General features: G+C 50.6%; 1 protein-coding gene across 4 annotated transcripts in view; it reads right to left on the reverse strand.

The window, feature by feature from the left end:
- The window catches only part of LOC135004600 (period circadian protein homolog 1-like), a 32,250-nt gene extending 6,462 nt beyond the window's left edge, over nt 1–25,788 (reverse strand). For 2 of the 4 annotated variants that reach the window (XM_063951839.1, XM_063951836.1), the window contains exons 1-10: nt 14,649–14,737; nt 6,731–7,023; nt 6,549–6,647; nt 6,228–6,382; nt 5,927–6,048; nt 5,583–5,784; nt 5,032–5,083; nt 1,409–1,551; nt 524–602; nt 314–420 (exon numbers count right to left, since the gene is read on the reverse strand). In XM_063951839.1, the coding sequence (XP_063807909.1) occupies nt 314–420; nt 524–602; nt 1,409–1,551; nt 5,032–5,083; nt 5,583–5,784; nt 5,927–6,048; nt 6,228–6,382; nt 6,549–6,647; nt 6,731–6,969 (1,198 nt within the window). In that variant the 5' untranslated portion in view covers nt 6,970–7,023; nt 14,649–14,737. Of the gene's footprint in view, nt 1–313; nt 421–523; nt 603–1,408; nt 1,552–5,031; nt 5,084–5,582; nt 5,785–5,926; nt 6,049–6,227; nt 6,383–6,548; nt 6,648–6,730; nt 7,024–14,506; nt 14,584–14,648; nt 14,738–24,063 lie in introns of those variants that run through there. The other 2 variants (XM_063951837.1, XM_063951838.1) reach the window with 2 other exon arrangements.
- Nucleotides 25,789–27,774: the final 1,986 nt, after the last annotated feature.

Consider the following 27,774-nt stretch of genomic DNA (forward strand, 5'->3'; position numbering starts at 1 on the left):
GACACATTACAACATTGCCGGTAGATAAGGTCCAATGCATTCACCCAGTGAATGATATTTTTATTTATAGATGACACTCATATTGCATCATTCACAGCAGCCCCTGCCCCGTTGGATCTAACAGTCTGAATTCCCTACCAGACACACACACACACACACACGCAGACACAGCGCTTAGTACCCTTGATGGAGGCATCTGGTTGGCTGCGAGTGGCACAGACGGAATCCATTGACAACCCTTATAGAACGTTATTATATTTACTGTTATTGTACTGGCAGCCATCACACAGGACCCGGAATACCCAGTATTTACCTTTCTTGTGTATTGCCAGCATTAGCGGCCGGTCCTCGGGATGGATGAAGAAGAGGACGGGCATTCCGATGAGATCCTGCGGCAGGTACCCGAGTAGGGGAACAGCTCTGCAGGAGAAGAGGAAATGTGTGAGAGGTATCGGAACATTTGTCCTTACAGTGACAGGCAGACGGAAGGACAGATGGACGGACGGACATACAGCGGACTCACCTGTCATCCACCTCTTGGAACATACAGCTCGGAGTATGCTTGGTAGTGAAAATCCTCTTATCTGGGGGGATTCGAGGTGCTGATGAAAAAGGAGGGGTCACCTGTCAGACAGATAGACGATACAAAGCCACCGCCACCTCCCCCTGTCAGAGGTGAATTCCCCTTACACCATAGGCAAATGCCTGTACTGGCTATCCGGCAACACAGACCACAATAATAACCCTCTACTGCTTACCGTAACCCCCCTCCCCCACACTATCTCTCCCATGTGATATTATCACACGGTGCCGAATTCCCCTTACACCCTAGGCAGATGCCCGTTCTGCCTATCCGACAACACATACCACTGCAATAACCCTCTACTGCTTACCGTACCCCACACAGACACACACACACACACACACACACACACACACTCACACTCTCTCTCTCTCTCTATCTCTCTCCCATGTGATAATATTACACGGTGCCGGATTCCCCTTACACCCTAGGCAGATGCCCGTTCTGCCTATCCGGCAACACGGACCACAATAATAACCCTCTATTGCTTACCGTACCCCCCACACACACACACACACACTATTTCTCCCATGTGATATCACACGGTGCCGAATTCCCCTTGCACCCTAGGCAGATGCCCGTTCTGCCTATCCGGCAACACGGACCACAATAATAACCCTCTATTACTTACCGTACCCCCACACACACACACACTCTATCTCTCTCCCATGTGATAATATTACACGGTGCCGGATTCCCCTTACACCCTAGGCAGATGCCCGTTCTGCCTGTCCGGCTACACAGACCACTGCAATAACCCTCTACTGCTTACCGTACAGTCCCACCACCATCTATTACCCCAGCCTCCATTTTTTATTCTCTTACCCTCGTATCCAGAGTGTATTTTCTCTGCAATAAGCAGACAGCACGGCTGCCCCTCTGCGTTGTCCGAATCTCGCACCTTCATCAGGTACGGGGTGAGGCGGAACGGGTGATAGTGCAGATTCGTATCCCGCTCTCGGCCCCCACTGAAAACACACACCTGCAATAAGACCAGAGCCGGGGAGACACAGCAACAAAAGGGGGCAACACGGGGCGTAGCTAGGAAGGAGAGGTGTGGGGGAGTACTGGTGGAGAAGTGTGGAGTGCAGGAGGGGGTGGGGGGGGGGGATTGTGTGATGACAAACCGGGGACATTGGGGTATTGGAGAGAATTCTGTCACGTGTTTTCGCCAGGACTGGGCGCTGTGTAACTCCAATCTGCAGAGAGCCGTGTGCACATTCAGTGGCATGACATGTCTGTTAACATATACACGCATGGCAGTGATCGTGTGCCTTGGGGGCTGAGGGTGGCAATCAAACAGTCCAGGTTTTAAGGATATCCATACTTTAGCATACACGGTTTAATCACAGTAACTGAGACACTAATTAAGTCACCTATTCTCAAGTATAGCTATTCTTAAAACCTGCGGCGGGCTGTAATGGAGTCCGAGACCGCCGTAGGTGCGGGATGTCGGCTGAACGCGGGCGTTTTTTTAAAGGGGGAAACACATAATAAGGCAAAACCATGCCTTGCAAGCGATTGACGCTTTAAAAAAACATCTGCGTTCATCCGGCATCCCGCGCGCTAAGCGAACTCGGACTCGTTTACATTCCGCCTCTGGACTGTTAGTGCGCCTTAAGGACCTCAAGAATCCAACTGAATCTGCCCACACTTACATACTCTACCCTTCACACATCTCATCTCTAAACGCTCTCCCTCTCTCACCCCCGCTTCCCTCGACCTCTGACCTGAGTCTCGTCTCTCATGACCACCTCTCTCACCCATCTACAAGGCTTCTCCTCCGCTGAAGCCCACTTGTGAAATTCCCTACCACGCCCACTAAGGCTCTCCCAAACCCTTCACGTTACTAAACACTCCCTGGAGACCAGGGACGGATCTAGACTTTTCTTTAGCGGGGGCGGTTTACTGTTTAATCTTGACTCCTCCCTCTACAGTCCAACTCCTCCCATCTGCAATCCTAACTCCTCCTCCTCTCAATTCTGACTGAACTTTTTGAGTGAGACTGAGATAGAGCTTTGTGATTGTTCTATGTACATGTGACTGTGCTATGGGGTAATTGTATTTATTAGCCCTAGTACCCACACACCAGCAAGTGAGGGGCAAATGCTCTGTAACCCTTGCTCTCCTGGCTCCTCTGTGCTGCTGTGGTATAAGCTGCAGCACATCGTTCTGCCTCAGGCTCTCCCCAGAGAGCTCTCTTCTGCTCAAAAGTGGGCGTAGCTATGACTGTGTTAGGGGGGGCCGTCGCCCCCTTCGCCCCCCCCCCCCCCTAGATCCGGCCCTGCTGGAGACCCATCTCTCTATTACAGCCCACACTAGGGTGACCCCATAGCTGTTTTATTATCCACTGTGAGTCACTCTCGCTCCTGGTGCCACCTGAGTCCTCTTCCAATCAGCTGTCTCATAACCATTGTCCCCACTACCCGATGTTTTCATGCCTGCATTTAAGGGTCTATTCATGAAGCAGTGATAAGAGCGGAGAAGTGAGCCAGTGGAGAGGTTGCCCATGGCAACCAATCAGCATTGAAGTAACATTTATAATTTGCATACTATAAAATTATACAAAGCAGCTGATTGGTTGCCATGGGCAACTTGTCCACTTTTTTCACTGCTTCATGAATAGACCCCTTACTGTGTTGGGCAGATGTAGTAACCCTGGAGAAGTGATAAGTGCAAGGTGATAACGCATCAGCCAATCAGCTCCTAACTGTCATTTTTCAAACCCATAATGATTGGCTGGTGCGTTCTCACCTTCCACTTATCACTGCTTTATCACTTCTCCAGGCTTAATACATCTGCACCTGAGTGCTCATTCTGCAGCGTGAGTACACCATGCACGTAGAGGGAACACATGTAATTAACGCCAGCCATGCGGAAAGCCTGCCAGAGAAAGGGTTACACACAGCGAATCTGCAGAGTGGGGGTGTTGTGTGGGTGACTGACGCAAGACGTGTCAGTATGCTAATTAAAGGGGGCTTTGTGTTACAGCTGTGTGAGCAGAGAATTAATGAGGGAGGTGAGAGGACAAGGACTTCCGAAATTTGGGATTAGCCCCCTCCCTCATTCAGTGTGTGTAATCCAGGCCCTGCTATCTCTGTACATGTGTTACATAACGCAGTCAGGGGTAGAAAATCCACCCTATATAACTCAGTCTGTCCTCTCTGTGTGTGTATATACAGTGTGATAGATCGGTCTGTCCTCTCTGTGTGTATATACAGTGTGATAGATAGATCTGTCCTCTCTGTATGTATATACACAGTGTGATAGATCAGTCTGTCCTCTCTGTGTGTGTATATACAGTGTGATAGATCGGTCTGTCCTCTCTGTGTGTATATACAGTGTGATAGATCAGTCTGTCCTCTCTGTGTATACACACAGTGTGATAGATCGGTCTGTCCCCTCTGTGTGTGTATATACAGTGTGATAGATCGGTCTGTCCCCTCTGTGTGTGTATATACAGTGTGATAGATCGGTCTGTCCTCTCTGTGTGTGTATATACAGTGTGATAGATCGGTCTGTCCCCTCTGTGTGTGTATATACAGTGTGATAGATCGGTCTGTCCTCTCTGTGTGTGTGTATATACAGTGTGATAGATCGGTCTGTCCTCTCTGTGTGTATATACAGTGTGATAGATCGGTCTGTCCTCTCTGTGTGTATATACAGTGTGATAGATCGGTCTGTCCTCTCTGTGTGTATATACAGTGTGATAGATCGGTCTGTGCTCTCTGTGTGTATATATATATATACAGTGTGATAGATCAGTCTGTCGTGTGTGTGTGTGTGTGTGTGTGTGTGTGTGTGTGTGTGTGTGTGTGTGTGTGTGTGTGATAGATCAGTCTGTCCTCTTGGTGTGTATATACAGTGTGATAGATCGGTCTGTCCTCTCTGTGTGTGTGTATACAGTGTGATAGATCGGTCTGTCCCCTCTGTGTGTGTATATACAGTGTGATAGATCGGTCTGTCCTCTCTGTGTGTGTATATACAGTGTGATAGATCGGTCTGTCCTCTCTGTGTGTGTATATACAGTGTGATAGATCGGTCTGTCGTGTGTGTGTGTGTGTGTGTGTGTGTGTGTGTGTGTGTGTGTGTGTGTGTATATACAGTGTGATAGATCAGTCTGTCCTCTCTGTGTGTGTGTATACAGTGTGATAGATCGGTCTGTCCTCTCTGTGTGTATACAGTGTGATAGATCGGTCTGTCCTGTGTGTGTGTGTGTGTGTGTGTGTGTGTGTGTGTGTGTGTGTGTGTGCGCGCGCGTGTGTGTGTGTGTGTGTGTGTGTGTGTGTGTGTATATACAGTGTGATAGATCAGTCTGTCCTCTTGGTGTGTATATACAGTGTGATAGATCGGTCTGTCCTCTCTATATAAAGGAGGCAGTACATCTCTCCTGTATGTATGAAATAATAATAGATTATTTTTACCTGCCCCTACTTTACAATACCCACCTGATCCGGCAGAAAACAGATTTCTCCTGAGTGTAGTCCATTGATGCGTTATCTGTAGGGAGAAAAAAACACAAGAGTGTAAAGTGGAGGGACAGGCTCATAGCTCCCTTCACTGTGTCACCCTGCAGGGGGAGGGACAGGCTCATACCTCCCTTCTGTGTCACCCTGCAGGGGGAGGGGCAGGCTCATAGCTCCCTTCTGTCTGTGTCACTGTGTCACCCTGCAGGGGGAGGGACAGACTGATAGCTCCCTTCTGTCTGTGTCACTGTGTCACCCTGCAGAGGGAGGGACAGACTCATAGCTCCCTTCTGTCTGTGTCACTGTGTCACCCTACAGGGGGAGGGGCAGGCTCATCACTCCCTTCTGTCTGTGTCACCCTACAGGGGGAGGGGCAGGCTCATAGCTCCCTTATGTCTGTGTCACCCTGCAGGGGGAGGGACAGGATTATAGCTCCCTTCTGTCTGTGTTACTGTGTCACCCTGCACTTCTGTGAACTCACTTCTGTACATGTCTCCCTGAATGGGGGTTATAGCTGCTTTCGTCTGTCTTACCTCCAGAGGTGCAGCTGCTCCAAGATGGGAGATGATAAGGAGCTGTAGAACCATAGAAGACACTGACATCTTGTGGGGCCAGAAACTCTGCAAAGGTTGCACCCTTGAAGACATCCCTTTTGCAATGAAGGATGTGAGAGGCCTGGTCGGAGATGTACACAATGCGGCCGGTGATGAAAGAGACAGCCACGGAGAAGGTGTCCTAGAGACAGAAAAGCTTTGGTTACAGGAGCTGGAATACAATTCACATAACTCTCAGAAGTGTACCAGAACGTTTATCAGTCACTTGACAACCACCGAGCATCACAACCAATGAGACTGGACTTCGTAGTGATGTCACTTACAGGGTTCTTCAGGGTGTACTCCGAAGTGACGCTCTCCACCTCGTCGATGGTGAAGCTGGACATGTCCAAACTGCACGGCTGGGACTCATCAATAGTCCATTGCTGGTAGTATTCCTGGTTGGCTGAGAGTACGTGATAAAGTGTCAGTAAGAGGGAGATAACCGGGCACACGAAATGAAAGAACTGCTACTTGTGTATGCCCAACGTCAGTAAGCTGCTAGCAAGCCTTGCAAAAACATCATCCACAGTGTTCTATGGCAGGGCCCGCTATCTCCCACTCACAACCATAGCCAGTGCTCACCTCGGACTTGTTTGACACAGGAGAGCGCGTACTGGAGGGTGGCCAGGGTCCCCGATTTGCCTTTCCCTCTCTTCTGCGACGGGAGACGTATTTTCAGCTCTTTCAGGGCCTTCATCAGCTCTTTCTGATTCTTCTCCCGGGCAGACTGTTCACTGCTACAGGAGGAAGGGCAGAAAGCAGACTGTGAGAGGGGCGGACAGAGAGATAGGGGGTGGCGAGTGAAGTTCAAACCGGAGAGGTGCAAGATGGCGTTTGTAAGGGGGGGGGGGGGGGGGTGGAACAGGGCTGAGGATGGATGGATATATATCATTATAGACTTACCTGCAGCCGCTGGTGGAAGGGTTGTCCTGCTCGGAACTGGCGCTCAGGAGACTATACGCAATGGAACTGCTGGGAGGGGACGGACTGTGAGAGTTTGTGCTGTGGGTAGAGAGAAAACTTTGTAAGTATTATTTTGCGCTATTACCGTGCCCCCGTAGGCTGTCCTCGTCTCACCAACTCACCTTTTGCTGCTCTCAGTGGTTTCCAACATGGCCGAATCCTTCCCGTTGCCGCTTGTGCTGCTGTGCGAACTCCGGCTCTGCCGCGACTCGTTCCCATTGGATTCATTGCCGCTAGACCCGTGGCTGTTGGTGTCCGTCTCATCCTGCTGGGTTCCCTCCATCTCCCGAGAGGCCCGGTTTCTCCTCACCCTCTCCCCGAGAGGGGGAGGAGGCTCGCAGGGCCCGGTCATCCCCTCCATCTCGGCCAGTCAGTGGCGTGAAGGACCAGAGAACAGATGTAGAATGGAGACGGCCTGGAGTCAAATGAGAAGAAGACGAAAATAGTGACTAAAAGGAGGAAACATCAGAAAAGAGCGAGAAAAGGGACATTATGCAATTCTATCCTATTAACTTACTGCTGTCATTGGCATGAACTGGAGAGTCGGAGGCCAAATGCCTGGGGGGTAGCTACATGGGACTGAGCGGGATCAAGCTAACACTGCGGGTGGCATTGCCCCCCTTGGTTTAGCACTGCGGTTTGACAGCTGCCAATATACTGTAGCCAATTTACTGCTGTCATTGGCATGAACTGGAGAGTCGGAGGCCAAATGCCTGGGGAGTAGCTACCTACAGATACATGGGACTGAGCGGGATTAAGCTAACACTGCGGGTAACATTGCCCCCCTTGGTTTAGTAGTGTAGTTTGACAGCTGCCAATATACTGTAGCCAGAGCTGGATTAATGAATGATTAATATGCAGCTGCAGACCAACTTGCAAAGAAAGGACTTTCAATCGGGGAAAATAAGTAAAAAATGTCAACAAGAAAATATTTCTGTCAGAAAGTACCAGCCAATCAGCTCCTAACTGCCATGTCTCAGACTGGGTTTGAAAAATGAGAGATAGGAGCTGATTGGCTGATATGTTATCTCCGTCCACTTTATCTCTTTCCAAAGCTTATTACATAAACCACCTATTTCAGGCATCTTGCCCAGACTTGCCCAGCTGCTCTGAAGAGAGGTCATGGGTCACAGATACTGGGGTGCCTCACAGTCCCCTATAAAAAATTAAGGTTTTGAACTAGAAAAATAACACCTACAACATATTTCATTAAAATGTCAGTGACCCTACTCCTTTAAAAAAACGATTGCAAGCTCTTATGTCGTAAAGTTTTTTTTCAAGGGATACTGCTGTAAACTGCAATGTTTTCTATGAAGCAGGGGGCGGTTATGTCACACGGGAAATGAAGCGGATGGTTCAAGTTATTCAATACTGCCTAATAATATGTATGTTATGCATCAAACGCAGACAAGAACTTGGCGTGAATGTAGACCCGGTCGTTGCGCTGCGGGACATTATGCTCCGGCATGCAGCAACAGCTATGGCTGTGGTTCCCAGGCTTCCAGGCTTCCACTCTAAAGGCATCATGGTTGGTGTCTTGAGGGAGCGGACCCAGAGGTAATTAATGCCTGGCCCTGTAGGGAACCATTAGGAAAATAGCCAGCGTTACTGTGTGCTTAGGGCATAGGTTCTCAAACTCGGTCCTCAGGACCCCACACAATGCATGTTTTGCAGGTCTCCTCACAGAATCACAAGTGAAATAATTAGCTCCACCTTTGGACCATTTAAAATGTGTCAGTGAGTAATTAATACACCTGTGCACCTGCTGGGTTACCTGCAAAACATGCACTGTGTGCGCCCCCGAGGACCGAGTTTGAGAACCTCTGGCTTAGGGCCTAATTCAGACCTGATCACTGATGTGCGTTTTCGCATTCCAGAGATGCTACCGGTATCTCAGCCCAGCGATCAACTCTGCCCGATTGACAGGCAGGGGCGGGAGGGGGCGGGATGGTGGCATTTGCCCACCGTTTTGGGGGCGCGGTCCGGGCAACACAGGCGTGCCCGGACCGTGCGAAGGTGGGGGCTGCGACGGCTGAGTGACGTCACACGCAGCCGCTGCGACCCTGACAACGATGGGTAGCTCCCTGCCAGCGCAGGAGCTGCGCTGGCAGGGAGCTACTCCTTAGGTACAAAAGCATCGCCGTACAGACTGTACAGAACATTTCCTCAGCAAAAAAATGGACAGCTGTTAAAATAGTGATGATAATAATAATAATAAAAAAGCATAAATAAAATAAATGTAAAAAATAAAATAAAATAGTCCCATAGTTCTCTCAGCCGCGGATAATGTCAGCTTTATGACAGGATACTGAATATAGGGTAGCTGGCATGGAGGCTCGCCTGGTACAGTATGTACTTATTAGTAATGAGAGGCAGAATGTCACACCAGGGTGAGTAATAGTCCCGGCACAGCGTTAGGAGAGGGTCAGGCCACTTCCTCGTGTCCTGGATTCACTCATGTTCCCAAGAGGACCACATGAACCAGTTTAATAATAGGAATAACACATTCATCATGTACTAATCACCAGACACAGAGCGCTGTCTCTCTCTGTGGGAATGGGGAGCGCTTGTTACCACTACAGTACTGTGGAAGCCATCATCTGATTTACATGGGGCATACAAACATCTATTAGTCTCCAACAGCCAATCAGCCGCCAGTAAGTCACCAACAGCGTGTCACCAGCCGGCCGGCCACCAATAGCGTGTCACCAGCCAGCCGGCCACCAATAGCGTGCCACTAGCCAGCCGATCATCAATAGCGTGCCACCAGCCAGCCGATCATCAATAGCGTGCCACCACCCACCCACCAATGGCATGTCACCAGCCAGCCGGCCGGCCACCAATAGCACGCCAACAGCCTGACAATTCTCTACAGCATGCCACCAACGGCCGGTCATCAATAGCGTGCCAACAGCCAGCCATCTACCTCATAGCATGTCACCAGCCTGATGGTCCCCAACAGCATCCCACCGAGTCACCAATAGCATGCCACCTGCCACCTAGTCACCAATAGCATGCCACCGGCCAGCCACCAATAGCATGCATCCAACCTGACGGTCCCTTACAGCATGCCACCTGCCAGCCAGTCACTAATAGCATGCCACCAGCCTTCCATTCACCAATAGCATGCCACCTGCCTGATGGTCCCTGACAGCATACCGCCTGCCAGTCTGAAGGTCCACAGTAGCCACTCTCTAGCCCAAATTGCTGTGTACTAAATATATAAAGTGATTAGATTGAATGAATGAATGAATGAATGAATGAATGAATGAATGAATGAATGAATGTTGGAAATCAGTTGTATGGCTACATTATGTGAAGCTATGATCTGAGTGCCACATAGGATGCACAGTAATCTCTCACCATCAGCCTATACACCATCAGCCTATAGGATGCACAGTAATCTCTCACCATCAGCCTATAGGATACACAGTAATCTCTCACCATCACTTTATAGCAAGCAAATTAATCCCTCTACATCATCCTATAGGATGCACCGGAATCTTTTTTTCTCATCATCAACCAATAGGATGCACAGTAATCTCTCTCCATCAGCCTACAGAATGCACATAAATCAGTTTATAGCATGCAAATGAATCCCTCTCCATTAGTCTATAGGGTGCACAGTAATCTCTTTCTCTTCATCAACCTATAGGAAGTGCAGTAATCTCTCCATCAACCTATAGGATGCACAGTAATCTCTCTCTCCATCAACCAGGCTATAATATGATAATATGCACAGTAATCTCTCTTCATCAGCCTATAGAATGCACAGTAATCTCTCCAACAGACTATAGGATGTATAGTAATCTCTCCATCATCCTATAGGATGCACAGTAATCTCTATCTTCATCTCCTTTCTCTCATCATCAACCAATAAGATTATCAGTAATCTCTCTCCATCAATCTACAGGATGCACAGTAATCTCTCTCCATCAGTCTATAGGATACACCATAATTTCTCTCCATCAGCCTATAGGATGCACAGTAATCTCTCTCCATCAGCCTCTAGGATGCACAGTAATCTCTCTCCAACAACCTATAGGATGTACAGTAATCTCTCCATCAGCCTATAGGATGCACAGTAATCTCTCTCCATCAGCATCTAGGATGCACAGTAATTTCTCTCCATCAGCCTAAAGGATGCACAGTAATTTCTTTCTCTCATCATCAACCTATAGGATACACAGTAATCTCTCTCCATCATCCTATAGGTTGCACAGTAATTTTTTCTCCATCAGCCTAAAGGATGCACAGTAATCTCTCTCCATCAGTCTATAGGATGCACAGTAATCTCTCTCCATCAGTCTATAGGATGCACAGTAATCTCTCTCCATCAGTCTATAGGTTGCACAGTAATTTTTTCTCCATCAGCCTAAAGGATGCACAGTAATCTCTCTCCATCAGTCTATAGGATGCACAGTAATCTCTCTCCATCAGTCTATAGGATGCACAGTAATCTCTCTCCATCAGTCTATAGGTTGCACAGTAATATTTTCTCCATCAGCCTAAAGGATGCACAGTAATCTCTCTCCATCAGTCTATAGGATGCACAGTAATCTCTCTCTATCAGTCTATAGGATGCACAGTAATCTCTCTCCATCAGTCTATAGGATGCACAGTAATCTCTCTCCATCAGTCTATAGGATGCGCCGTCATTTCTCTCCATCAGCCTATAGGATGCACAGTAATCTCTCTCTCCATCAGCCTATAATATGATAATATGCACAGTAATCTCTCTTCATCAGCCTATAGGATGCACAGTAATCTCTCCATCAACCAATAGAATGCACAGTAATCTCTCCAACAGACTATAGGATGCATAGTAATCTCTCCATCAACCTATAGGATGCACAGTAATCTCTATCTTCATTTCCTTTCTCTCATCATCAACCAATAAAATGAACAGTAATCTCTCTCCATCAATCTACAGGATGCACAGTAATCTCTCTCCATCGTCCTATAGGATGCATATTAATCTCTCCATCAGTCTAAAGGATGCACAGTAATTTCTCTCTCTCATCATCAACCTATAGGATGCACAGTAATCTCTCTCCATCATCCTATAGGTTGCACAGTAATCTCTCTCCATCATCCTATAGGTTGCACAGTAATTTTTTTCTCCATCAGCCTAAAGGATGCACAGTAATCTCTCTCCATCAGTCTATAGGATGCACAGTAATCTCTCTCATCATCATCCGATAGGATGCACAGTAATCTCTCTCCATCAGTCTATAGGATGCACAGTAATCTCTCTCATCATCATCCGATAGGATGCACAGTAATCTCTCTCCATCATCCTATAGGATGCACAGAAATGTCTCTCCATCAGCCTAAAGGATGAACAGTCCTCTCTGTCTCTCCGTCAACCTATAGGATGCACAGTAATCTCCTCCATCAGCCTATAGGATGCACAGTAATCTCTGTGTGTACATTTATAGGATGCACAGTTCTGTTTGTAGATGACAAAAACCAAAATTTACCCCATAAAGCAAGCACAAAGGGTCTGAGTCGCACAATAGAATCCACCTTGGTGATGTCAGGCATTTTGACTTCCACCAAAGTGCATTGGTTTGATATATAGGATGGGTTTTTCCTGGAGTACCAGCCAGTAGGAGGAGCTGTAGAATGTAAGTGGTGCGAAGTCTCCATTTCATTCTGCAGAGAAAGGGTTTTATAACACACCTATACACAGATATCCCCTCTGTACAGCACAGGAGGAGGTACAGGTCTGTCTCTGAGGCACATATACACAGATATCCCCTGTACAGCACAGGAGGAGGCACAGGTCTGTCTCTGAGGCACATATACACAGATATCCCCTCTGTACAGCACAGGAGGAGGTACAGGTCTGTCTCTGAGGCACCTATACACAGAAATCCCCTCTGTACAGCACAGGAGGAGGCACAGGTCTGTCTCTGAGGCACCTATACACAGATAGCCCCTCTGTACAGCACAGGAGGAGGCACAGGTCTGTCTCCGAGGCACCTATACACAGATAGCCCCTCTGTACAGCACAGGAGGAGGCACAGGTCTGTCTCTGAGGCACCTATACACAGATATCCCCTCTGTACAGCACAGGAGGAGGTACAGGTCTGTCTCTGAGGCACCTATACACAGATAGCCCCTCTGTACAGCACAGGAGGAGACACAGGTCTGTCTCTGAGGCACCTATACACAGATATCCCCTCTGTACAGCACAGGAGGAGGTACAGGTCTGTCTCTGAGGCACCTATACACAGATATCCCCTCTGTACAGCACAGGAGGAGGTACAGGTCTGTCTCTGAGGCACCTATACACAGATAGCCCCTCTGTACAGCACAGGAGGAGGCACAGGTCTGTCTCTGAGGCACCTATACACAGATATCCCCTCTGTACAGCACAGGAGGAGGTACAGGTCTGTCTCTGAGGCACCTATACACAGATAGCCCCTCTGTACAGCACAGGAGGAGGCACAGGTCTGTCTCTGAGGCACCTATACACAGATATCCCCTCTGTACAGCACAGGAGGAGGCACAGGTCTGTCTCTGAGGCACCTATACACAGATATCCCCACTGTACAGCACAGGAGGAGGCACAAGTCTGTCTCTGAGGCACCTATACACAGATAGCCCCTCTGTACAGCACAGGAGGAGGTACAGGTCTGTCTCTGAGGCACCTATACACAGATATCCCCTCTGTACAGCACAGGAGGAGGCACAAGTCTGTCTCTGAGGCACCTATACACAGATATCCCCTCTGTACAGCACAGGAGGAGGCACAAGTCTGTCTCTGAGGCACCTATACACAGATATCCCCTCTGTACAGCACAGGAAGAGGCACAAGTCTGTCTCTGAGGCAACTATACACAGATATCCCCTCTGTACAGCACAGGAGGAGGCACAGGTCTCTCAGTCTCTGGGGCACCTATACACATATACCCCCCTCTATACAGCACAGGGGGGGGGGCACAGGTCTCTCAGTCTCTGAGAGCACCTATACACAGATATCCCCTCTGAACAGCACAGTTGGAGGCACACGTCTGTCTCTGGGGCACCTATACACATATACCCCCCTCTGTACAGCTCATGGGGAGGCACAAGTCTCTCAGTCTCTGGGGCACCAATACACAGATACCTCCTCTGTACAGCACAGGAGGAGGCATAGGTCTCTCAGTCTTTGGGGCACTTCTACACAGATACCCCCCTCTGTAACAGCACAGGTCTCTCTCAGTCTCTGGCGCACCTATACATATACTCCTTCTGTACAGCACAGTTGGAGGCACAGGTTTGTCTCTGGGGCACCTATACACATATACTCCCTCTGTACAGCACAGGAGGAGGCACAGGTCTCTCAGTCTCTGGGGCACCTATACACATATACACCCCTCTGTACAGAACAGGAGGAGGCACAGGTCTCTTACTCTCTGTGTCACCTATACACAGATACCTCCTCTGTACAGCACAGGAGGAGGCACAGGTCTCTCTCAGTCTCTGGGGCACCTATACACATATACACCCCTCTGTACAGAACAGGAGGAGGCACAGGTCTCTTACTCTCTGTTTCACCTATACACAGATACCTCCTCTGTACAGCACAGGAGGAGGCACAGGTCTCTCAGTCTCTGGGGCACCTATACACATATACACCCCTCTGTACAGCACAAGAGGAGGCACAGGTCTCTCTCACTCTCTGGGGCACCTACACACAGATACCTCCTCTGTACAGCTCAGGTGGAGGCACAGGTCTCTCTCAGTCCTCCTGCTGCAGTAGTTGCTATAGGACCACCAGTAGAATGTCCTCTGTCTCCACCTGTTGCCCAGCTCTCCTGTACCCTCTCCCATCTCTTGCACAGTTCCTGGGTTTCCTGGGCTGGCACCAATGCCCCTCTCCCATGCACCACATGTGGCCACATCACCTTCCAGTCCATGCATTTCCCCCAGGCAGGTCCTAGGAGCAAAGTGGTCTCTCCCGGCCAGTGGGGGGTGCACACAGAGTCCCCCCCTCTCATCCCCCAGTCTCATCACTCCAGTGGGGGTAGGCAGCACTCTGTTCCTCACCTTCTCTGTCTCATCCTCTGCTGTATCTCCTTCCTTCTCTTAAGTCGTCTCCTTGTCTACTGCACACACCACCCTCAGCTATCCCAGCTCTATCCTCCTGCTGCCCCCTCCCATGCCGCGCTCCCATAGGCCGCCTGCCTTGCGATGTCACCGCCCCCACCCCGTGTGGTAATCACCCCACACGTGGATGGCAGTGCTGCTCGCCCCCCTCCTCGCTGCTGCGATTGGAGGCGGCGATGGGCCAATCGCAGAGCCGCTCCTGCATAATATGTAAATAGGGAGCGTGTTCCTGCCACAGATTAACCCTTCCTCTGCCGGAGAGACGCAACCTGTCAGCCAGCCTGCCCATCCTCCACCGGCCCCCCCACAGGTGCGCCACAATCCAGGAGCACAGCACCGGTCCCCTCTCAAGATGCAAAACATCCTACACTATCAATCCAGACCAATGCCCCACTTTGCTGGGGAAGGGTCAAGGGCCTATTGCACCTGTGTGGGGCAACCCAATAGCCAGAGGCCTGCGCAGAATGCAGAGCGTTGCTCCTTTTATTTATATTGCCACGGCCTGACTGGCAGCACCTGCAGGGCATTGCACTAACTCCTGCTTCTCTTCCCAGCAGGAGATACAGAGCATTGCATCTTTAACCCTTCCAGCCGCAGAGAGAGAGAGAGCACACACAGCTCACACAAGAGACATACCCAACGAGACAGACATAGCCGGCTATTGTGCCAAGGACATTGTGTTCTAGGGAAAGCACATGGGAGGGTGTGTGAGAGACAGCAATAGAGAGAGGAGGAGGAGGAGATAGTCAAGGGGAGATGCATCAAGCCTTGGAGAGAGAGATAAAGTGGTTTGTGTGGGCAGTGAGCACCTGGAGGTGGCGGGGGAGGAGAGCCGGGGGTATCCCCCAGGTGATGTAACCTGTGCTGCAGATAGCTGCGCTCTATCAGGTTACCACTCCTTACATAAAGGAATTCCGGGGAGGGGGGGCAGGGCCCGCGGAGCAATGATAGGGGCTTATATAAAGTGACATTATGTAAAGTGTGCAGGACAGTGGCCGGGGAGATAATGTGAGGACTATCTGTATCAGCTGTAAGCATCGCAGCAGAGCCCTCTCTTGTTACCGGCTGTGCACAGGTTCTGTGTCTCTGTGTCAGTCTGGCGGGTTATGTAATACAGGTGCACCCAACACGGGAACCCAGCATCTTTCTGTAACCGCCACAGGTACCAAGCCTCCCTATGTGCCCGTCACAGGTACCAAGCCTCTCTATGTGCCCGTCACAGGTACCAAGCCTCTCTATGTGCCCATCACATGTACCAAGCCTCCCTATGTGCCCGTCACAGGTACCAAGCCTCCCTATGTGCCCGTCACAGGTACCAAGCCTCTCTATGTGCCCGTCACAGGTACCAAGCCTCTCTATGTGCCCGTCACAGGTACCAAGCAACTGTAGGTGCCCGTCACAGGTACCAAGCCTCTCTATGTGCCCGTCACAGGTACCAAGCAACTGTAGGTGCCCGTCACAGGTACCAAGCCTCTCTATGTGCCCGTCACAGGTACCAAGCCTCTCTATGTGCCCATCACATGTACCAAGCCTCTCTATGTGCCCGTCACATGTACCAAGCATACCTATGTGCCCGTCACAGGTACCAAGCCTCTCTATGTGCCCGTCACAGGTACCAAGCAACTGTATGTGCCCGTCACAGGTACCAAGCAACTGTATGTGCCCGTCACAGGTACCAAGCCTCCCTATGTGCCCGTCACAGGTACCAAGCCTTTCTATGTGCCCATCACAGGTACCAAGCAACTGTAGGTGCCCATCACAGGTACCAAGCCTCCCTATGTGCCCGTCACAGATACCAAGCCTCTCTATGTGCCCGTCACAGGTAACAAGCCTCTCTATGTGCCCAGCACAGGTAACAAGCCTCTCTATGTGCCCGTCACTGGTACCAAGCCTCTCTATGTGCCCATCACATGTACCAAGCCTCTCTATGTGCCAGTCACATGTACCAAGCCTCTCTATGTGCCCGTCACAGGTACCAAGCCTCTCTATGTGCCCGTCACAGGTACCAAGCCTCTCTATGTGCCCGTCACAGGTACCAAGCCTCCCTATGTGCCCATCACAGGTAACAAGCCTCTCTATGTAACCGTCACAGGTACCAAGCCTCTCTATGTGCCCATCACAGGTAACAAGCCTCTCTATGTAACCGTCACAGGTACCAAGCCTCTCTATGTGCCCAGCACAGGTAACAAGTCTCCCTATGTGCCCAGCACAGGTAACAACCCTCCCCATGTGCCCGTCACAGGTAACAAGCCTCTCTATGTGCCCATCACATGTACCAAGCCTCCCCATGTGCCCGTCACAGGTAACAACCCTCCCCATGTGCCCGTCACAGGTAACAACCCTCCCCATGTGCCCAGCACAGGTAACAAGCCTCCCCATGTGCCCAGCACAGGTAACAAGCCTCCCCATGTGCCCGTCACAGGTAACAACCCTCCCCATGTGCCCGTCACAGGTAACAAGCCTCTCTATGTGCCCATCACATGTACCAAGCCTCCCCATGTGCCCGTCACAGGTAACAACCCTCCCCATGTGCCCGTCACAGGTAACAACCCTCCCCATGTGCCCAGCACAGGTAACAACCCTCCCCATGTGCCCAGCACAGGTAACAACCCTCCCCATGTGCCCGTCACAGGTAACAAGCCTCTCTATGTGCCCATCACATGTACCAAGCCTCCCCATGTGCCCGTCACAGGTAACAACCCTCCCCATGTGCCCGTCACAGGTAACAACCCTCCCCATGTGCCCAGCACAGGTAACAAGCCTCCCCATGTGCCCAGCACAGGTAACAACCCTCCCCATGTGCCCGTCACAGGTAACAAGCCTCTCTATGTGCCCAGCACAGGTAACAACCCTCCCCATGTGCCCGTCACAGGTAACAAGCCTCCCCATGTGCCCAGCACAGGTAACAAGCCTCCCCATGTGCCCAGCACAGGTAACAACCCTCCCCATGTGCCCGTCACAGGTAACAAGCCTCTCTATGTGCCCATCACATGTACCAAGCCTCCCCATGTGCCCGTCACAGGTTACAACCCTCCCCATGTGCCCGTCGCAGGTAACAAGCCTCTCTATGTGCCCATTACATGTACCAAGCCTCCCCATGTGCCCGTCACAGGTTACAACCCTCCCCATGTGCCCAGCACAGGTAACAAGCCTGCTAATGCACCCTGGAAATCAGCATCTCAGTACACTTAGGACTATAAATGAGCAGCAGCCAATCCCTCACACTACACGTCTTCACACACAAGACCGCTCACTGGTGCTGGATACCTGGTTAGTGTCTAGTTTCCCTTCATGGAGAGGACCTTTGCTGTGCGGTGCGCGATGACGTCATCGCGCACCTCACAACAAAGGTCCTCTCCATGAAGGGAAACTAGACGCTACGCGTTTGGTTCCCTTCAAAGCGGGGGGCACTGCGGGGGGCACAGTGTCGGATCTTGCCATGGTGCGCGCCCTCCGGACGGCGCCAGCGCCCTCTGGAAGGCGGCGCCCCAGGCAAAAGTCCTGCTTGCCCGTGGCAAGATCCGCCACTGTTTCCCACCACGATTCTTCCAATCGCAACAGCCCCTTTTGCACGGAAAATGAGGCCCCCATCCACTAGGGAGTTTTATCTCAGCCATGAGTTGGAGCAATTTTTCCTGCAATCTGGCCGGCAGCTTCCCGGGAGCCCTGCGATTGCGATTTGCTACTTGAGTATATTTTTTACATTATAAATATCATGGTCAGCCGGTGTGATCTGCGACTGCGGCGCAAGGCACATGGGAACGCGCCTTGCATGAAAAGGACATGCGATGAAACACTTTTCATGCAATCCGTCTCAGCAATTCGTCTCAATCGCATAAATAGAGCCCATATCGCACTAGTGGATGGGGGCCTTAACAGTGGCACTATTGCCCCTTCACAGCCGCTCACGTCTTAGGGGGTCATTCAGACCTGATCACATGCTAGTTTTTTTCGCTGCGCTGTGATCAGGTCAGAACTGCACATGCACCGCAATGCGCAGGCGCGTCGTACAGGTACAAAGCGGATCGTTGCTGTGCGATGTGTTTTACGAAGAATCCATTCGCACAGCCGATCGCAAGGAGATTGACAAGAAGAGGGCGTTTGTGGGTGGCAACTGACCGTTTTCAGGGAGTGGTTGGAAAAACGCAGGCGTGTCCAAGCGTTTGCAGGGTGGGAGTCTGTCGTCAGTTCCGGTCCCGGACAGGCTGAAGTGATCGCAGCGGCTGAGTAAGTTCTGGGCTACTCAGAAACTAAACAAATCTTTTTTGTACCGCCCGTCTGCACATGCGTTCACACACACTTGTAAAGCAAAAAAAAACCCTCTATGGGCGGCGACTATCTGATCGCAGCGCTTCAAAAAAAAACCCTAGCGAGTGATCAGGTCTGAATTAGGCCCATAATGTATACTGCTTAATATTTCACAATGATTAAGTTCTACTTCAGCATTCGGAGGCTCTGGACGCTGTAAACGTGGGTGGTATATAAATCCAGTCATCTTTTAAAGACCTAATTTAGGGGTAGATTTATAAAATTTTGGAGAGAGATAAAATGGAGAGAGGTAAGGTACCAGCCAATCAGCTCCTAGCTGTCATTTTTCAAACACAACCTGTAACATAGCAGTTATGAGCTGATTGGTTGGTACTTTATCTCTCTGTAACTGTCTCTCCAAGATTTGATAAATCTCGCCCTTTCTTTCTCTCCAAGATTTGATAAATCTCCTCCTTAAATAATCTGAAGCGGTGGGAGGGGTTGTCTGTTCCATTACTTGGCAGCAAACTTTTTATCTAGCAATTATACTTGGCACAGGGATCGATGTTCTTACCCTGTGCACCCAACAGATGGGTTTTAGTTCTCCCAGTAAATGGGTAACCTATAAAGCAGTCTGCCGCCGCGTACGCCAAGTCTTTACAAAAGAAAACTTTTTTTTTTTTTTTACAAGACTACAAACAGTTCATAAGTCCTGTTATTACCACACAGGAGAGAGGACCTATGCTGCGACACGGGCCTGGAGCTGCACCAAACCCCTTAGGTTACACATAGCAGGACAGAGCATAGAGCCTGATTGCATGCAATATCTATGTTGTGCACTGTGTAGCAATTTTTTGCACCTGCGTGTAAACTGCTCTGCGCGTGTGCCGCGAGGGTCTTGTGGCGGGGGTCGCGGTGAGGATTTAGGAAGTGACTGACAGTCAGGGAGCATTGATGGGAGGTAACGGGGGAGTGTCTGAAACGCAGGTGTGTCACGACCGTTTCGGGGCCGTGTCACAGCTTGCGAATCCCGTACGCAGTTGCAATGGCTCCGGCGTCTTAGTTGCTGCGGTCATACTGCGCGACCGGTTAGTCTGAAAGCCGATTATGGGCCGACGTGCGTCTCCGTACACAGGCGGCGGATCTGACGCTTCCATTTGGCGCCTCAATACAAATCCCGGCGCCTACGACATTTGCCTATTTTCACACACTAAGTGGCAGCTGCGTCGGCACATGCGTCCATCTCCGAATCTTACCCCCGGCCCATAATAACTGCGGTCAGACCCTAGGCGCAGGAGCGGGCGCCGCACGTGTGGGCGTCAGTGGGTGAGATGACTCATTGCACGTATTCCCAGAGCGACGCGGCTGTCTCACGTACTATCCGATGTACAGAAGCTAAGCAGAGATGACGATTCCTTTCCAGGCGACGTATTCGGCCTCATTATCTCGCACCCTTTGTGTAACACACTCTCACAGCACAAACGCAGGAGTGACCCCTCCAATTCTACTGCGCGATCCATAGAGTTTATGACACACAATGAATGCAGCAATCATGTAACACATCACCACAAAAGAGAGTTATATTAAACTCAGGCAGGCGTCACTATGAGCGAGACCATAGACGATGCGGCAGACATCTCCTGATTGGCCGATTTGACCGCCAGGGGTGGAAGCGCACGCTCAGAGACACGAGCCTGAGCTATGTTCCTGGCAAACCTCTCTCTCTCTCTCCTGCTCGCTGCACCCTCTCTCTGCCCCCTCTCTCTGCCCCCAGGGGAAGAAGCTGGGTTATTGGGGCAGCTAGTAACATCGCAATCACACACACGCATAATAAAACACGGCCTACACATGCATGCATGTATGGGGACAGGCGCCGCGCGGCTGGTCTTCCGCGTGTCGTCCAAAAAGTCTGTCGTTCAGTAGGTCGGAAGATGACTAGCATGAATACATGGAGGGGGGGTGGTGGAGAGAGAGACAGAAAGCACACACAAGGGTGACATTTACTAAGCAGTGATAAGATCGGAGAAGTGAGCCAGTGGAGAAGTGGCCCATGGCAACCAATCAGCTCTGAAGTAACATCTATAATTTGCATACTATAAAATGATATAGAGCTGCTGATTGGTTGATGGGGCAATATCTCCACTGGCTCACTTCTCCGATCACTGCTTAGTAAATGTCCAGCCAGGTGTGAAATAAACAGAATATCATGATACAATAAAAGACTGTGGTGGTTCTGAGAGATAAGGGCGACCGAAACCAAGTACGCGGGCAATGGGTCGCTCATGGAGCAGGGGGCAGAATCAACCCAACCCCCCCCCCCCCCCCTCCTGCTCCTATTTTGATATACAGGTGCAACATCGATTATCTGGCATCTGATAGTCCAGAACCTCCTTTAATCCAGACACATCAGGTGCTGGGGGAGGAGAGATAGGCTGTGCGGGGGGGATCTAGGCTGCGGGAGGGCTCAGGCTGCAGGCGGAGTTAGGCTGTGGGGCGAGTTGGGCTGCGGAGGGGAGTGGTCTAATCAGGAAGCAGTGAAAAGAGTGGAGAAGTGAGCCATGGCAACCAATCAGCTGCTTCGTATCATTTTATAGAAAGCATTTGATAAATGTTACTTAAAAGCTGATTGGTTGTCATGGGCAACTTCTCCACTGGCTCACTTCTTCACTCCTTTCACTGTTTCATAAATGGACCTCTTTCTTAGGCTGCAGGAAGGCTCAGTTAGGCTGCGTGGGGGGGGGGGGGGGGGGGGGGGGTTAGGCTGCAGGGCAAGTTAGGATATGGGAGGGCTCAGGCTGCGGGGTAGAGTTAGGCTGCGGGGGAAGTCAGGATGCGGGGGGGGGAGTTAGGCTGCGGGCGGGAGTTAGGATGCGGGAGGGGAAAGTTAGGCTGCTGGGGGGGGGGGGGTGAGTCAGGCTGCTCGGGGGAGGGGAGGGGGCTCAATTAGGCCACAGAGTAGAGTAAGACTACGGGGGGGAGTTAGGTTGCAGGAGGGCTCGGTTAGGCTGTGGGACGGAGTCAGGCCGCAGGAGGTTAAGGAATAGGCGCTAGGGGGAGGAAGGGTAAGCCGTTGGGATGCCGCTGTACGTACCACCAGTAATCCGGTATATATATATATATATATATATATATATATAGGTGACCATGTTATCCCTTTTACCTGGGACGCTCATGGATTACAGATTCATATATGAGTCCAAGGTTGAAAATGAAGCTCATATTTTATATTATATCAAAACTATTATTTAAGGCTTGGGGTCGTGGTAAATTTTTCAGCTGTTGTCGATGGCCGGATGCAGAAAGTAAATCACATTTCTGTCAGAATATTACCTCAGAATACAGGAGAATGTGTGTGAGGATGCTCAGTACACACAGGGACAGGGATGCTGTGTTATCCCAGAGACAAAAATTTGTTATATAACAGGTGGCAGCGTGACATAATGAGAGTGAAGGAGGTGGGGGGGGGGGGGGGGGGGGGGTACATTACAGGAGAGAGGAGGTGATGGGAGATTGGAGAATACTAATAACTGCAGCATAGTGAGGTGAGGGGGGCGGCGGGGGGAAGGGGTCAGAGAAGGTGAAAGGTGGCGAGATTTAAAGGTAAGAAGAATACCAATAAACACCCAGCACCCAGGGCGGCCAGATCCCCAAATATTGGTGTCATGGAAGAACGGGCCCTTTACAATTACAATATACTGACCTGTTGTCTAATATGGAAAAGAGGAATCTTGAAAATCCCATTGTATACTGTTCATACGGGTGTGGTTCATCAAATCGACAGTGTCTAGGTCGACAATGTTTAGGTCGACCACTATAGGTCGGCAGTCACTAGGTCGACATGGATGGAAGGTCGACAGGGTTTCTAGGTCGACATGTGCTAGGTCGACAGGTCTAAAGGTCGACATGATGATTTATTTATTTTTTGGTGTCGTTTTCTTCGTAGAGTGACCGGGATCCGAAATTAGTGCACTGCGTCCCCTCGCATGGCTCGCTTCGCTCGTCATGCTTCGGGCATGGTGCCTTCGCTCCGCTACCGCTTCGCTCGGCACACTTTACCGTTCCAATCGTAGTCCACGTGGATCGTTAAGTATGAAAAAATTCAAAAAAAGAAAAAAATGTGAAAAACTCATGTCGACCTTTAGACCTGTCGACCTAGAAACCCTGTCGACCTTCCATCCATGTCGACCTAGTGACTGTCGACCTATAGTGGTCGACCTAAACATTGTCGACCTAGACACTGTTGATCTTCAGACCGGATCCCGTTCATACACCATCACCAAGCTATCATGTGCCAGATACTCATGTGCCAGAGAGAGAGAGAGAGAGAGAGAGTGTATCTAACCCCTTAACTCTCCTATGGCACTTAGATATGGACACGAGAGCGTATACGACTAACAGTATACATCGCCCCCCTATATATATATATATATATATATAAAAGCACAGAGAACCCAGGCCGATGTATTGAAGCACATTAGGCGACTAGCGGCTTTGGCGGCACCAAGGGTTATTTTTCTTCTTCGTGATGGGAAATTACTATTGACTTAATGTACCATTAGTGGCAGCTGAGTGATACATCCCAAACTTATCGCCCTGGAGCCTCGCCCTACTGAGGAAGCGCTAGGGCCACAACACTTGTTGAGATACAGATTATATATATATATATATATATATATATATATATTTATTTATTTATATATATATATATTGTAGCATTTGTATAGATGTCAGTGCTTGGAGGGAATGGGAGGGAGGGGGGAGCTGTGAATCTAATACAGAATCAATAGAGTGGGTGCGGAGATATAATACGCTGCAGGAAAATCCATATCTGCCCACATGCGGTAATAATGGGGGGTAGGTGGTATTTGGGGGCAGGGTAAATAGAAAGGACACATTTAGAAAAAATGTTTCCTTTTAACAGGGAAGATATGGTCTGTAACATGAGAAAGTGACGACCTGTACATGGAGGCTATCAGTATACAGGGACCGGCTATCAGTATACGGGGACCCTAATCTTACATAACTGGTGGCATGTTATCAGATGCTGTACTGAGAGATTAACCCTGCCAGCACCACAACACCTGTACGATATAGCAGAACCACTTACTGTGTTCGGCTCACCGGCAGTCCAGGCGCAGGTGGGATTCTTGGCTGCTGTGTGCGCTGTATACAGGAGACCACCGTACCTACAGGTGGGTCGGGTCACACCGCTACTTACAGTATAGACCTCTTCCCCTATTCATCCGCCCGGCTTTCACTGCACCACTCTCCCTGTAATACTGATTCTATACAGCTCAATGTTCTGATTGGACTAGCCCAAGGTCCCTACTAGACAGGTGATACCCGGGTATAGGTTCCTGAGCGCTAGGACTCTCACTTCCAGGACCCCCAGCACTTGTCCCTGTGTCTGTCACCTCAGGACCCCCAGCACCGTCCTTGTATCTGTCACCTCAGGACCCCAGCACTGTCCCTGTGTCTATCACCTCAGGACCCCCAGCACTGTGCCTGTGTCTCTCTCTCCAGGACCCCCAGCACTGACCCTGTCACCTCAGGACCCCCAGCACTGTGCCTGTGTCTCTCTCTCCAGGACCCCCAGCACTGACCCTGTCACTTCAGGACCCCCAGCACCGTCCCTGTGTCTGTCACCTCAGGACCCCCTGCACTGTCCTTGTCCCCTTAGGACCCTCTACTTTGTTGTCCCTGTGTCTGTCACCTCAAAACCCCCAGCACTGCTCGTCACCCCAGGACCCCCAGCACTGTCCCTGTGTCTCTCTCCCCAGGACCCCCAGCACTGACCCTGTCACCTCAGAACCCCCAGCACTGTCCCTGTGTCTATCTCCCCAGGACCCCCAGCACTGACCTTGTCACTTCAGTACTCCCAGCACTGTCCCTGTGTCTATCTCCCCAGGACCCCCAGCACTGACCCTGTCACTTCAGTACTCCCAGCACTGTCCCTGTGTCTATCTCCCCAGGACCCCCAGCACTGACCTTGTCACTTCAGTACTCCCAGCACTGTCCCTGTGTCTATCTCCCCAGGACCCCCAGCACTGACCCTGTCACTTCAGTACTCCCAGCACTGTCCCTGTGTCTATCTCCCCAGGACCCCCAGCACTGACCCTGTCACTTCAGGACCCCCAGCACTGTCCCTGTGTCTCTCTCCCCAGGACCCCCAGCACTGACCCTGTCACCTCAGTACTCCCAGCACTGTCCCTGTGTCTATCTCCCCAGGACCCCCAGCACTGACCCTGTCACTTCAGTACTCCCAGCACTGTCCCTGTGTCTATCTCACCAGGACCCCCAGCACTGACCCTGTCACTTCAGTACTCCCAGCACTGTCCCTGTGTCTATCTCCCCAGGACCCCCAGCACTGACCCTGTCACTTCAGTACTCCCAGCACTGTCCCTGCGTCTCTCTCCCCAGGACCCCCAGCACTGTCCCTGTCACTTCAGTACTCCCAGCACTGTCCCTGTGTCTATCTCCCCAAGACCCCCAGCACTGACCCTGTCACTTCAGTACTCCCAGCACTGTCCCTGTGTCTATCTCCCCAGGACCCCCAGCACTGACCCTGTCACTTCAGTACTCCCAGCACTGTCCCTGTGTCTATCTCCCCAGGACCCCCAGCACTGACCCTGTCACTTCAGGACCCCCAGCACTGTCCCTGTGTCTATCTCCCCAGGACCCCCAGCACTGACCCTGTCACTTCAGGACCCCCAGCACTGTCCCTGTGTCTATCTCCCCAGGACCCCCAGCTCGGTCTGTCTCCCCAGACCCAGGCCCGGCCTGTCTCCCCAGTAACCCTCCTTGGACTGCTGTGTACAGTCAGGTTTCAGTCCCTGCCATTCCCAGCTCCACGTGAGAGTGTTGCTGTGAGTCACACGCCCCTGCACGCTGACTGGCTGCCCCAGTTGCCGGTACACACCCCCCGCGCTCTGAGTGGCTGGGGGGAAAGCCGGCTCACAGAGATGTGCGCAAACACGTGTGATACACAGTGACAGGAGAACACAATGACAGCACATGGTGTGACACAGGTATGCAGCCCGCCACTGTTACAGCTACACATCTCCAGCACTGTGTTACACAACTAGACAACCTAGCACTGTGTTACACAACTATACACAACCATGCACTTACACAAGTGCACATGTCCAGCACTGTGATACACAACTATACACAACCAAGCACTGTGTTACACAATTGCACATGTCCAGCACTGTGCTACACAACTAGACAACCAAACACTGTGTTACACAACTATACACAACCAAGCACTGTGGTACATAACTATACACAACTATGCACTGTTACACAAATACACATGTCCAGCACTGTGTTACACAACTATACACAACCAAGCACTGTTACACAACCAAGAACTGTGTTATACAATTGCACATCTCTAGCACTGTGTTGCATACCTACACAACCCACCACTGTGTTACACAACTACTCAACCCAGCATTGTGTTATGCAGCTATACAATCCAGCATTGTCACACATTTATACAACCAAGCACTGTGTTAAACAACTACACATCCCCAGCACTGTTACCAACAATGTGTCACACAGCTATGCAAACCTCTTCTTGGTGACACAGCTATACATACTTCCACTGTGTTACACAACTATACAAACCTGCACTTTGTGACACAACACATCTCCAATACTGTGACACTGCTACACTACCTGCTACTGTCTGATATAGCTATACAACCTGGCCCTGTGTGAGAAAGCTACACGTCTCCAACACAGAGACACAACTACCTACACCAGCAATGTGTGACACAGCTATACATACCAGCATTGTGTGACGCAATTAGACATTCAAAACACTCTGTGGCACAACTACATACTGTCAGCACTATGTGACATAACTACATGCCCATAGTCCTGTGTGACACAACTACACCCCCCGGCACTGTGTGACACAATTACACCCCCCCAGTCAGGGGCGAGGGGCGTAGCCAGAACTTTGTGGGCCCCATAGCAACATTTTGAAGGGGCCCCGTCCCAATGCTTCTATAGAGACACTTCTCTGCAGCAGTTGTTAATTTTATGCCCTATAACATACCTCCCAACTGTCCCGATTTTCGCGGGACAGTCCCGTTTTTTGGGGACTGTCCCGCTGTCCCACCCGCGGGCCGCAGTGTCAAGCGGTGTGGGGGGGGGCAGTTGGGAGGCTCTGTCTCTCGCTGCCCTGCTTAGCAGAGCAGCGGTGAATAGACGCTGTGCGCATGCGCACAGCATCTATTCACTGAAGCCAGAGGGAGAGGGGGCATGCCAGCGGCTCACAGAGCGCTGGGCATGCCCCCACAGTGACGAAAACGGGGGCGTGGCTCGCGATTGTGGGTCCTCCCACGAATCCACACCCCTTTTATTCGGTCACACCCCTTTTATTAGGTCACGCACCTTTTTCTGGAGCGAGCGCGGCTTTGCCGCGCGTGTGTCCCTCCTTATAGGATTCAAAAGTTGGGAGGTATGCCTATAATAGTGCCCTAGTTCATTTTCTGAACCATAGCAGAGCCTTATTTAATGTTATGCCCCATAGTAGTGCCCTAGTTTCTTTTATGAATCTCAGTAGTGCTTAAGTTCACCCTATGTCACATTTCAGAGCTGCCAGTACACATTATGCCGCACAGTACCCCCAATTCACATTATATATAGTGCTCCCCGTTCATATTGTGCCTCATCACAGTGCCCCGGGTCATATTACGTAATATTAAAATGCCCTCCAGTTCATTTTATACCACACTACAATGAGCAGGTCCAGGGTCATACCTAGATATATTGCAGGCCCCAAGGAAAAAGTTTGAAAGGACCC

Source organism: Pseudophryne corroboree, unplaced genomic scaffold, assembly GCF_028390025.1.
Source record: "Pseudophryne corroboree isolate aPseCor3 unplaced genomic scaffold, aPseCor3.hap2 scaffold_1940, whole genome shotgun sequence".
Classification (NCBI taxonomy): Eukaryota; Metazoa; Chordata; class Amphibia; order Anura; family Myobatrachidae; genus Pseudophryne; species Pseudophryne corroboree.